At 40.7% G+C, this 12,290-nt stretch overlaps 1 protein-coding gene across 2 annotated transcripts in view; it reads right to left on the bottom strand.

The window, feature by feature from the left end:
- Nucleotides 1-12,290, bottom strand: part of KDM7A (lysine demethylase 7A) — a 97,959-nt gene that overhangs the window by 53,765 nt on the left and 31,904 nt on the right. For both annotated transcript variants that reach the window (XM_038415733.2, XM_043518863.1), the window contains exons 3-4: nucleotides 7,675-7,792; nucleotides 6,611-6,771 (exon numbers count right to left, since the gene is read on the bottom strand). In XM_038415733.2, the coding sequence (XP_038271661.1) occupies nucleotides 6,611-6,771; nucleotides 7,675-7,792 (279 nt within the window). The remainder of the gene's footprint in view (nucleotides 1-6,610; nucleotides 6,772-7,674; nucleotides 7,793-12,290) is intronic.

Below are 12,290 nucleotides of genomic sequence, written 5' to 3'. Positions count from 1 at the left end.
GATCTACAAGAGAGAAGACAGTGGGTCCTAACAGAGCATCCAAGGTTGAGTCTTGCTCAACTGCATAGTGCTCTGTGAACATGTGGCCTGATGCCCAGATGACTGCTTTACAGATGTCTGTGCTGGGTACCATTGTTTAGGAAGGCTATTGAAGAGGAGAGCAATCTGGTGGAGCATGTTTGAGCCCCCAGTGGGTAGCAAAGATGAACACACCAGGAAATCCATTTTGAGAGAGTCTCCACTTGGATATGGCGGCTCCTTTAGATTTTTCCGTAACAGAAAGGAATAACTTTGGTGACTTTCTGAAGGGTTTAGTCCTTTCAAGATAGAATGCTAATGGCCATCTAATATCTAGAGTGTGGATCACCTTCTCTTGTTTGTTCTCATGAGGTTTAGGGAAGAATGATGGAAGGCGAATAGGTTGGTTCAAGTAGAATGAGGAAGGTATTTTAGGTAGAAATGTGGAATGTGGTCTTAAAGTGACCTTGTCTTTGAAGAAGACTGTATATGGGGGGTATGCCATGAGAGTCCTTAGTTCTCCCACTTGTCACACAGATGACTCTGGATTGTTTGGCTTTTATCTTGTATGTCACCCTTGATAGCGGAGGAGTAGGACACATATACAGGAGAGGAGCATCTCATTTGATGAGGAAAGCATCGCCCATAGATTGGTGGCCCAATCCTGCTCTTGAGCAAAAATTGCAGACACTTGGAATTCTGGGCTGTATCAAAAAGGTCTACATATAGGAAACTCCAACATCTTAATATATTCTGTAGGACCATGGTGTTTATTTCCCACACCTAAGAAAATTTTCTGCTTAGCGCATCCACTGTGGTGTTCTGACATCCTGGTAGATAGGTACCTCATATGTTGATGTTGTAATGGATGCACCCGTTCCATAATCTCAGTGCTTTGGTGCAAAGGGAGCGTGACCTTGCTCTCCCTTGACAGGTTATATAAAACATGCAAGCAATATTGTCTATAGTACCTTTATGGTCTTGTTCTGATCAGAGGTAAAAAGCGTGGGCATGCGTTGCGGACTGCTCGTAGTTCCAGGAGGTTGATATGTAATGTTGACTCTGAGGGGTACTCCCTGTCCTGGACTGCATGGCTGTGCAAGTGTGCTCCCCAACTTGAGAGATGTGTCCATTGTAAATATCATTGACAGAGAGGCTCACATGAAGGGAACTCTGACATGCATATTGTGAGGTCGAGTCCACCATGTAGAGACTTTTTGACTTTGAGTGGCATTGTGAGACATTTGTTCAGGCTGTCTCTGTGCGGTACATATACTGTCCTGCGCCAACCCTGAAGACAACGCATATGTAGCTTGGCATGCTGTATAACAAATATGGTTGCTGCCATATGACATCATAATTGCAGGCAGGTCCTGGCAGATGTCTGTGGGATGGTTTGTGCTGTGATGACCAGGTTAATTAGCGTAACAAATCTGTGTAGTGGTAATGAGGCTTTGGTCTCCAGTGCATCAAGGTGGGCCCCAGTGAATTCTAGTTTTTGTACATATATCAACATAGGGTTTTTTTGCATGTTTATTTGTAATCCCAGTTGAGAGAAGAGAGCCATAGTCTTTTAAGTAGCTTCTAAGGTGTCTTCCTGGGATGGAGCTTTCAGTAGATAGTCATCCAAGTAGGGGAATACCATGACCCCTTGCTTGCATAGGTGGGCCACCACCACTTCAAGAACATTGGAGAACACCTGGGGAGCCACAGAGAGGCTGAAAGACAGCATTCTTCCCTGGCAGTGATCTTGTCTCAGAACAAATCTGAGAAATCTCCTGTGCGACAGATGTATGGTAAATGTGAAAATATGCATCTGGGAGGTCGAGAGCTGAGAACCAGTCCCCCTGTTCCAGTGTTGGGATTATAGTTGCTGACGTGACCATCCTGAACCACTGAACCCTCATGAACTTGAGTTTCCTCCAGTCAAAAATGGACCTCCATCCCCCGCTCTTTTCTGAGTTAAGAAGCAGTGGGAATAAAAGCCCTTCCCTCTGTGTTGTGTCAGCACCCAAGTGCAGGAAGTAGTTTATTTCCTGTTGTAGAAGGTCCCTGAAAAGGGACAAGAAGGGAAGCTGGATGGGGGGAGGAGGTAAATGGGATTGAGTAACCAATGTTGATAATTTCTAATATCCATTTGTCCGAGGTGACGGTCTGCCATACTGGGTAGAATGGGATTAGATGGTCTCTAAAAAGGATGGACAGTTGTTGATAGTTTCAACATTTCGAAATGCAGGAGGCATCTTGGGCCCTCAATCAAACCCTCAAAATTGCTGTTTCAAGGGAGGTTACCGGGATGTCGATGGCTGAGATGAGAATGGTCTACTACTTGTAGGCATCTATCTATGTTTTTGTGGGTCAGATTGTCTCTATGGTTGGACATATGGCCTTGTTCATTGTACTGAGTGGTATTTTCCTGGCTTCCTTCTTTGTGCAGGTGTGTAAATGCCAAAAAAAAGAGTTGCCCTGGAATCTTTTAGAGTATGGAGAAAGTCATCAGTCTTGGCTGCAAACAACTTGGTGCCCTCAAAGGGAAGATCCTCAATAGTAGACTACACCTCTTTCAGAAACCCAGAGAGGTGGAACCACAAAGCCCGATGCATAACAATCAATCACTAGCAACAGATTATGCGGCTGTGTCTGTCGCATCCAACGAAGCTTGTAAAACTGTCCATGCAAGAAGATAGCCCTCCAAGATGACTGCTTTGAATTGTTCTTTTTTTTTTTTTTTTTAATCACCAGGGAAATCAATAAACTCAGACATCTTAGAATAACGTATGAGATTATATTTGGCCATCAGTGCATCGTAATTGGCGATTCTGAATTGCAGAGTCGCTGACTAATAGGCCTTTCTTCCACAGAGGTCTAACCAATTCCAGTCTTGATCATATGAGGTGGTTCTGGAGTGATTTTGTCTGCTCACTTTGTTCACAGCCTTTACCATACCAAGCAGTGGGGGCGGGGGAGGAGGCAGATTAAAACAAAAAAATCCAGACCCTTAGAAGGGATGTTGTACTTCTTGTCTCTGACAAGTGGGTGGTATTGTTGCGGGCGGCCTGCCAGACCATCTTGGCTGGATCCATGAGTACCTCATTTATGGGGAGTGCAATCTTCGATGAGGTTGATATTTGTAAAATGTCCAACACCTTGTGCTGAGACTCTGCAACCTCTTCCAAGGGTATCCTGAGAGAGTAAGCAATCCTTTTAAATAGCTCCTGGAATTGTCTAAAGTCATCAGCTATTGGGGGTGGAGGAGGCATGACTGCTTGGTCCAGAGACGATGAAGAGATATTGGTCGGTAGGGTGACTTCCCAATCAAAAAAAAGTCTTCTCCGGAGGCTCAGAGAGTCCACCTACTGAGGATGGGGAGCATCTCAGTCTGAATTTCAGAGTGAATAGCATTGGTGGCGGCATCCATGGATGTCCATACCACCAATGGGTGTTACCCCTGGGGTGATATGTGGGTTGTTCCCAGTGGACCTGGTCTGGTGGTTGTCTGAATGGATGAGAAGTAAATCTTCCCTTCCTAATTGTCCTCCTCTTCACTTGAGGAAGGAGGGGCCTATCTGGATGTGTGTGTATACTGGCACTGTACCACGCATGCCGGAGTAATATCAGTGCCAAGAAGGGGAGATTCTGGTGTTGCAGAGATTGGAAGGGCATTGTGGAAAAGGAATTGTTGCAGTACCACAAGCATCAGTACCAAGGAGGACGTGGGTGGTGGTGCCGCTGAAGTTGTAGCGGTTGTTAGTTCTGATCTGGCTATGCTATGCACTAGGTGATTGGTAGGTGGCACAACAGACTACAGCAATGCTAAGCTGCCCAGTGCCACACATTTAAGCGGCTCCATCAGTACCGTGGAGGAGGAGGTAAGCTTTTCTTTGCCACTCCTCTCAGAGGCCGCCCCCTCAGGGTTTTTGGCTTTCACAGTACCCGCAGTATTGGAGGATCCCGCCCACTCAGAGGGGCTCAACCAGACTGTGGTCGGTACCAAGAGTGTTGAATGAGCCAGGGGGTGTTTCTTTTTAGCTGGTTCCCTAGTAGGGGAAGTTGTTGCCTGCTTTTTGTCCACCTTTTTTGAGGACTTCCTCTTTGAGGGTGGTGGATAATGTCTGCCAGAGGCTTTCACTGGGATTGGCAGAGACTGGTGTTCAGGGTGCAAAAGGGTCGGGGAGTCAGAAGCCAAGTGCAGTGACTTTTCCATCAGATTAAGTTTCAACTTAAGTCCCTTGATTTTCTGGTGTGAGCCTTGAGGTTGTGGCAATGGTGGCACTTCTGAGGTATGTGTGTCTTGCCCAGACATCGGACACACTGAGAATGCCCATCACTGACCAGGATTGCTTCCTAGCAAGAAAGGCATTGTTTAAATCCCAGGGATCCAGGCATGCCCCTGTCAGTAGCCTTCCCCCCAGGTGAAGAAGGTTAAAGGTACACTACACTATAAGGGTGAAAATAAAGAAGAAAAAATAAACGATGAGAGAGGAGGGTAGTTATAGTTAACCAACTCTACTCTAAAACTATACAAACACCAACTCTAAGAGGTAAACATGAAGCAAGCAAAGAGGCTCTACCATGGCTCTGTCTCAGGTCAAGAACAGATGAGAAGCAATTTAGGGCTGTTTGGTCGCATAGCGCTATGTAGCTGCCAGGAGCGACACGAGACGGGGAGAGCACGTGTGACCCAAACAGGCACCGCCACTGAAATTCAACAATCACTGGTGTAGACACACACATTCACCTAAAGTGGAGCACACACAGGGACACTCCTTGAAAAAGAGCCATGGAAACTGATATGCCAATCTGAGTGTGTGGAAGTGGATGGTGGGAGGAAGGGGGGAAATTATCTTCTGCCCTGGAACAGCCAGACTTCCAAAATAAAGTCACAGAATTGTTGAAATGCCAGCTATTCTTCCGAGCAACCACGAGCAATTAATAAGGGGACTGAGTAATCAGCATATGGTCAGGTCATTCAGTATACTGCACACAGTGTATTCTAGTAGCGTCTTAAAATACTGATAAGCACAGAAATCCTGTCTGTAGTGCATTTCAGCATGCTATCAAAAGAACAAAAAAAAGAGATGATTCTATTGGAATCCAGGAAGTGCTAAAGGACCTCCCCCTAGACTAAGAGCCACAGGACCTGGAAGGCAAATGATTCCGGGAGACAACTAATGAGATAACAGGGACAGGAGTGAGGTCAAAGGGTCAAACGAAGGGAACCTGACAGTGACACCGAGCAGAGAACCCCAGACAGCGCCCATTGCTCCTCAAAGGTGCCAAGTGCAAGGCACACATAAAAAACTCTTAGCTGTAGTATATTATGCAGCACAGTCCACACTGCAGCTGGCTCAGTCTCACTGAATCACTGAAATACATATTCAGGTGATCCTGAGGCAGTTAGAGACTGCCCAGCAAGCCAGATGGAAGACTAAATGCTCCTGCTGAAGCTATGGTGTTCCCTGAACTTCTCCCCCAGGGAGCAGAAAAAAAGCTTATAAGTGAAGGATCAGATAGACTAAGGAGCCAACAGTTTACAGATATGAGAGGTTTCAGAGTGGTAGCCATGTTTGTCTGTATCAGCAAAAAAAAAAAAAAAAAAAAAACGAGTACTTGTGGCACCTTAAATAAATTTGTTAGTCTCTAGTCTCCAAGGTGCCACAAGTACTCCTCATTTTTTCTGCAGATATAAGAGAGGTGAGGAGGGAGGGAACCGATCTGACCCTGAGCTTTCAGTCTCCTCCTGCTCCCTTATCCCCCCCAACTGTGAATATTTCTGCCCTACAGCTCCCACTCTCCCTCCTCACTTGTCTGAAATCTACTCTCTGTTCCTCTCCTTCCCTCTCAGGCTGCTCTGCTCCTTGGAGGGGAAGAGGCAGAGAGGAGCGGGGGTTCCAGAGATGCAGCAGTTGGGAGTCCCTGGACCCAAGCAGCACTATAAACCTCCATGTATTAACAGTGTAGGTGGGGAGATTGTATTTTGGTGCAGTTAGGAAAGCAGCATCCCCTTCTCCCCAAGTTCACCCCCACCCCTAGAGCCACATAAGAAGCCCAGGCAAAGAACAAAAATTTTGTTTTTTGTTCTTCCTAACACCCCGGACACCCTCACATATGCAAAAAGCTTTGTTGTGCAATGCACCATCAGCAACGGATAATTGTTACGTGTAAAACCCTTTAAAAGATGTTCTCACTGTGCAACAAACCATTTTTAAAATCTGTAACAAAGCCCCCCATCCCCATTGCTAGACTACAGATTACAGAACTAGCTTATCTGATTCACAGTGTAAGAAAACAGCCTCAAAAACCAAAATATAGCTATTCAACATTTCAGTCATTTATCACACATTTTGATAGCTTGTGCCACAAGTTGCCAGGTGTGAATGTTGAGAGCTATGGGCATACAATTGTCACGTGCATACCCATAAATGAAACCCAAATTCATAGGTCTAATTTACCCTTGCCAACCTTCGGGTAAGAACTGTTCAATTTAGATTAGGCATATAGTATCCTTTAACTGTTGTAGCTGTGCAAATATTTATTGTATTTAATTCACTCTACGCTGAAGCATTCACACATATTCCAGAAAGTCCCTTACCTACATAACGTTCCACATCCAGAACGGAGAAAGTAGGGGGAGGGAGTCTGAGCCCAAGACCATCTAATTTAGGAACCATAATAGGGACATCAAACCCATGTTTCTCCAGGTATCTTTGCGTCAGCTGGCTGCCATGCATTTTCAAAATTATTTCATCAGCACTGGGGGGAAAAAAAATCAAAATATTAGCACCAAAAAACCAGTAAACCTGTTTGAAAGAGAAATTAACAAAAACTTTGGCAGGTTTCAAAGAAACATCTTATTGGAATTACATAGCTAATATAAATCAAATTAAAATAAGTGGATACAACTGTATTAAATTAAGCACTCCAGGTGAAGGCAAGCCTGCTGATTACATTTAAGGAAACTAAAAGACAACAAATTTAAAACCAATCAAGGAAGTACATTTTTATATGCATAATTAATCTGCGGAATGTCATTGAAGCCAAGAGTTTAGGAGGATTAAAAAAAAATCACTTATATGGGTAAGGACAACATTGATGTATTAGAATAAAAAGCATTTTCTTTTAAAAGGGATACAAGTCATCATGCTTGAGAGAGTAAGCCAACCCTTAACTGCTGGAATAAAAAAGAAATGTCTTTTATGACCAGGTTATTACATAACTGTGCACCAGGGGAATCTCTTTCACCTTCTTCTGAAGCATCTGGGACTAGATAAACCACTGTTCCGATGTTTGTGGTCTACGCTAGAGAGAGAAAATGGGAAGTGATTTCTGAGTCTCGTTTCCTGGACCGGACAGGCTGAAAATGCTGAAGAGGAAACACACCTAACAATACGGGTTGGTAGTGATAGACTCCATAGGAAATTACACCCATGTGTAGTAATTTGATTGATGGATTCTACAACAAGGTGCCTTGAAGACAAATATATGGATATGGATATGAAACGCTGGATGAAAAAAATTAGATCTCAGACATGGAGGAAGGGTTTTTTGTGATGGTGGTGTTTTTGTGGAGGCATGTTAGGAAGACCTTTTAGACATGATCAATACCCAAGGTTTTTCCCCCTTTTTGTGATTTGACTTCTAAGCAAGTTTCCATACCTTGGGAATGAGCGAGCCCGCAGTTGTTTAACAAAAGTCCGTGTTCCAGCTTGGACTGGTTTGGAACCATCTTCAAACTCTGTGTAGTCATGTCTGTGCCAGTTCCTCCTCTTCTTCACTAGATTTTTTTTTTTAAAAAAAGGGATTAAATTTAAAATTAGTCAGTGTTTATGGCATAGGTCAGACTGGCTGATGTTCCATCAGTGAACCAATCACGTTAATTAGACTGACGGTCTATTTTTTAATTCAGTTGACTTCATTTGTTGCATAAACAAAGTCATCTTTAAAATATTATGGTAGTAATAACAAAATATTAATCCTTTGCATTTCTATAGCTCCTTCTATCTTGGAATCTCAAAGCAGTGTCTGAATAAGGATTTAAAATTCAACACTCCTGTAATAAGGGAATACAAACACTAACAGCCTGAAGATTGCCCAGAAAACTAAAGAGGAAGCCTACAGCAGAGCCAGAAACAGAACTTAAGATTTCCTAATGCTCAGTCCTACATTTTAAATCACAAGATCATTCTACAACTTCAAGATAAACTAAATTATTACTTAATATTTATATTACCATAGATCAATACATCCCAATAATCCTGAGTGGGGTTTCTGATATGCTAGCAGTTGTATAAACATACGAAAATCTAGTCTTTGGCTATTATTAAAATGACTTATTTTTGGTTACTCCACCCTCATCCACTCATCCTATCCCTCACCCCATTTGTTTGCCCATCCACTGGTTACATCTTGTCTTTTAGTTGGCAAGCTCTTTTGGGTAGGGACTGTTATTTATTCTGTTTGTACAGTGCATAGCACAAGGCATCTAGACCCAAGTGAAGCCTTTAGGTGCAACTGCAACATACAATCAAGCTCCAGAGGGATGATTTTATATTAATAAAAACAAAAGGATAAATAGGTGTTCCTTTATGGTTTTGGGCAATTGACTTTGGTTTTCTTCTATTAGCTACGTGGTATACTCATACAAAAGGCTTTAGACTTCTAGAGCTAAACACAAATGTAGAACTAGAAGTCCTCATATAAATTGCTTTGCCAGTTGCACCATTACAAATCACAGATGTTACTGAAAAAAATTACACAAAGCCACAAAGGAATTATATGCAGTCTCCCATGTCACTTTTTTGTTTTAAGAGAAATGAAAAACTGGCAAATGTACTTAATCTTAAAAGCTTCCCAGTTTAACATAACATGCTTGAATATCACCTGTCCTCAAACCCATTTAATACTTCCATGAATTATTCTTAATTTCTATCAACCACTTGGCACCGTAATTCAGACAGAACATAAAGCTATTGCTTCCTTTAGAAGCGGCAAACGTTCAACCATTAATTTGATGGCAAAGAATGCCAACACTTCATTAGCACTTTTTACCAACACAATGAATACTGTGATTCTCTTTCACTCAGCTTCTATCATTTCAGAGGCTGCAAACCCCAAATAAATTCCCAACCAGGTGCCGCAGCAAAAAGGGTCATACCACATCAGCTTGGAATAAAATTCAGCTGAGTTTAGCCCTAGTTTCTCACTACCTTTTTATTGAACTGCAATGTACAATTACCACTTGAGGGAAGTTGAACAAAAACTTAAAACTATACTTATTTTATTCTGATAAATTCTAAAACAAAAAAATTATGCCATACTGTGATCAGTAGTATTTGATAGCTGCCCCCAAGATATATATTGAGACCAAGTGTGTAATGTAATAAGTACTACTCTAGTACAGATCAAGAACTTAGTTACATCTGCTGAAAAGGAAAGAGCTCGGGTTACTAGCCTGCTTACACAAATGGTGTCTCAAAATTTGAGACAAAAAAGCCTGGCTAACAAAATCTGACAACTAAACAGTTTTATTAAATATGATATTAGATCTTAATTCAACCCAAAATGAATTAACCAAATATTCCATAATTCCAAATATTAAATACATTTGGAATGAGCTCTTGTAAAAAGTTTATATTGCACCAAAGATTGCAGTAAAACCTAGTAAGACCGAACACTCAATTATAAAACAAAACAAAAAACAAAAAAATACCCACACACCTATGTTCACTTTACTTTAATAAGCTCTAGTATTTTTTGCTGCTGGTTTTTCAGAATCACCAGCTGCAGTCCAGCACTAATTGACAGCTAATTAATCTATTTGCATCTCCCAGTCATTATACATGACAGGTAATTATTCCTAATGATGCATTGTTTTCTGTAGAGGCAACAAACTGTGCCCTTTAAAAGACACTTAGGAAAATAATTCGGCTCAATTAAACACGTGATGTTTATAGTGACTTGCTAACCTGAAAATCAGTGTTGTAGAGCTTGTTTAATGAGTAGACTATTCAAATATTCAGTAGTATTTCAAGAATAACGAAGCCAAGTTTTAATTAACTTTCCAAACCTACTTCCTCAATCATAAATATTTGAATAATGCAGAGTACTAGCCACTAATTTGATTATGTGCAACATACAGCACTTCCACCAAAATTCATCTGTGATGTAATAATATACTGCAATGAAAGAACGCAGTAGTTGCATAATACATTTATTTTTACAGTGCAGTACTGATGTTTACAATCAGTTCTTGAACATTTGAGAGCTGGGAATTAATAATTTTATTTCAGTTAATTCTTTTCACCAATTTTATTTCAGTTAATTCTTTTCACCACTTGGCTCTTAGGGAGGAGGTGCACCATGCTTCCTTGAGCAGAAGAGAATATTCAAGAATACAAAGCAGTATGAAAAGTACCTTTGTATTTAACTGTCAATTATTTTCCATAGTTTGTAAAATCCAGTAAGACACACTAGAACAGTACACAATCAGATAAGAAAATAAGTACAATAACTTTGTTGTTTAAAAAACAATTTCTTGACTTTTGTCATTTAGAATGAACATGCCATGTAAAAAAAATGAACTCTAAGAAGTGGAAGGAAAAATATTTGTTCCCTCACCAATGCAAACAAGAAAGTCCCTGCCACAATTACAACACTAAAAATGGATTAAGGAAATCCATTGGAGAAGCAGAGGTGTTTTAGGAAAAGAAGTGACAGAGAATGGGCCAGAAGTTTATTTTAAGATAGTACAGGAGAAAGCATTATTATTATTATTTTAATTACAATTTTTACATTCTGCACACCAGGCCAGTAACCACTTCTGAGTAACTTATGTAAACACACCTTTACTATTCCTACCTGCCCTCCCCTCCACTTGCCTCTTTGTTTGACCCTTGCCTATTGTCTCAGAAAAATCACAATCTAGATTTTAGACAGGGACTGTCAGTGTTATTTGTTTGTACAATGGGGATTTAATATTGTTTGAGGTCTTTAGCTGCTACCACAACAGAAAGAAGCTGACCTATGGGATTTGAAAGAGGTTAAAACGAGATGAAAAGCAGTGTTGCCAACATGCATGAGTGTTTTTCTTGGGAGCTCCTGATCCTGCAGTCAACTGACTACATGAGAGTCTCAGGTTTAAAAAAATATTCTAGCCCTCATGATAAGCGAGAGAAACTTGAAAACATAACCCAAGTGTAACCTAAAGGTTTCAAAACCAGTAGGCAAAGAATAAAAACCCACAATGTATTAATTTTTAAAATACCATTATTTTTAAGCTACTCATGATTACTCATTTTTTAATGCTTCAGGTTGGCAATAGTGCAACCCTCAACTAAAACACATTTGCAGTGATCTATGTGTCTACACAGCAGGGGTAGGAATAGAATATGGTGGCCCACATTTTCAAAAACACGTATGAAATATCTGATAAGCGCACAAGTCAAGTTGACATGTGAATACTCAAACTGCATACCCATAGGACGCTATGCATTGTCAAGTCAGGAGCACACATTTGAAAGTTTGGGCTCCTACATATTTGGTTGCTCGGTGAAGCTCCTGTCAACTTGTTGGTTGCTCATTCAGCATGAGAAGCTGATTTAATTCTGGCTGAAGTGTGAAAATAAATTGAGTGATTTTCTGGTATTAGTAAATTTGATCTTTACATCCTTAAACTACACAGCAGAATTCCTTTAGGTGCTGAAGTTTGCCTTCATTAGCATAGTGGATTCTTTGATGGGCTGGAAGTCAGCCTTAATTGACATTTGGTAATATGGAATTTGCTCTTTTTATACCTTTAGTCCTACAAGTTATATTGTCATGAACAATCTTGTAATAATTAGGTGGGAAAATATCCCTAACATATATACTCCCTGGAACTACAATACAACTTCCTTTTAATCTGAACATAATTATGTTTAACCTTCTTTCAAAACAATTTTGGAAAAACATATTATAATACAAGTAATATTTCACACTTACGTAGCATTTCATATGCATGGAGCACTTTTGAAACATTGTTTAAGGAACCCCATCATCCACACCGCCCACTTAAAATGTAGATGCTTAGAGTGTGGGCTACCTTAAAGGAACAGCCACTTCTCCTAACCGATTGCTCTTCAGTTATAACTAGGGCTGTCAAGTGATTAAAAAAATTAATTGCAATTAATAAAAATAATTGTGATTAATGGCACTTAAAAATAATGGAATACCATTTTAAATATTTTTGGATGTTTTCTACATTTTCAAATATATTGATTTCAATTACAACAGAA

Source organism: Dermochelys coriacea, chromosome 1 (assembly GCF_009764565.3).
Source record: "Dermochelys coriacea isolate rDerCor1 chromosome 1, rDerCor1.pri.v4, whole genome shotgun sequence".
In the NCBI taxonomy this organism is placed as follows: Eukaryota; Metazoa; Chordata; order Testudines; family Dermochelyidae; genus Dermochelys; species Dermochelys coriacea.
The sequence above is the reverse complement of the archived record's forward strand: the minus strand, read 5'-3'. Positions and strand labels throughout refer to the sequence as shown.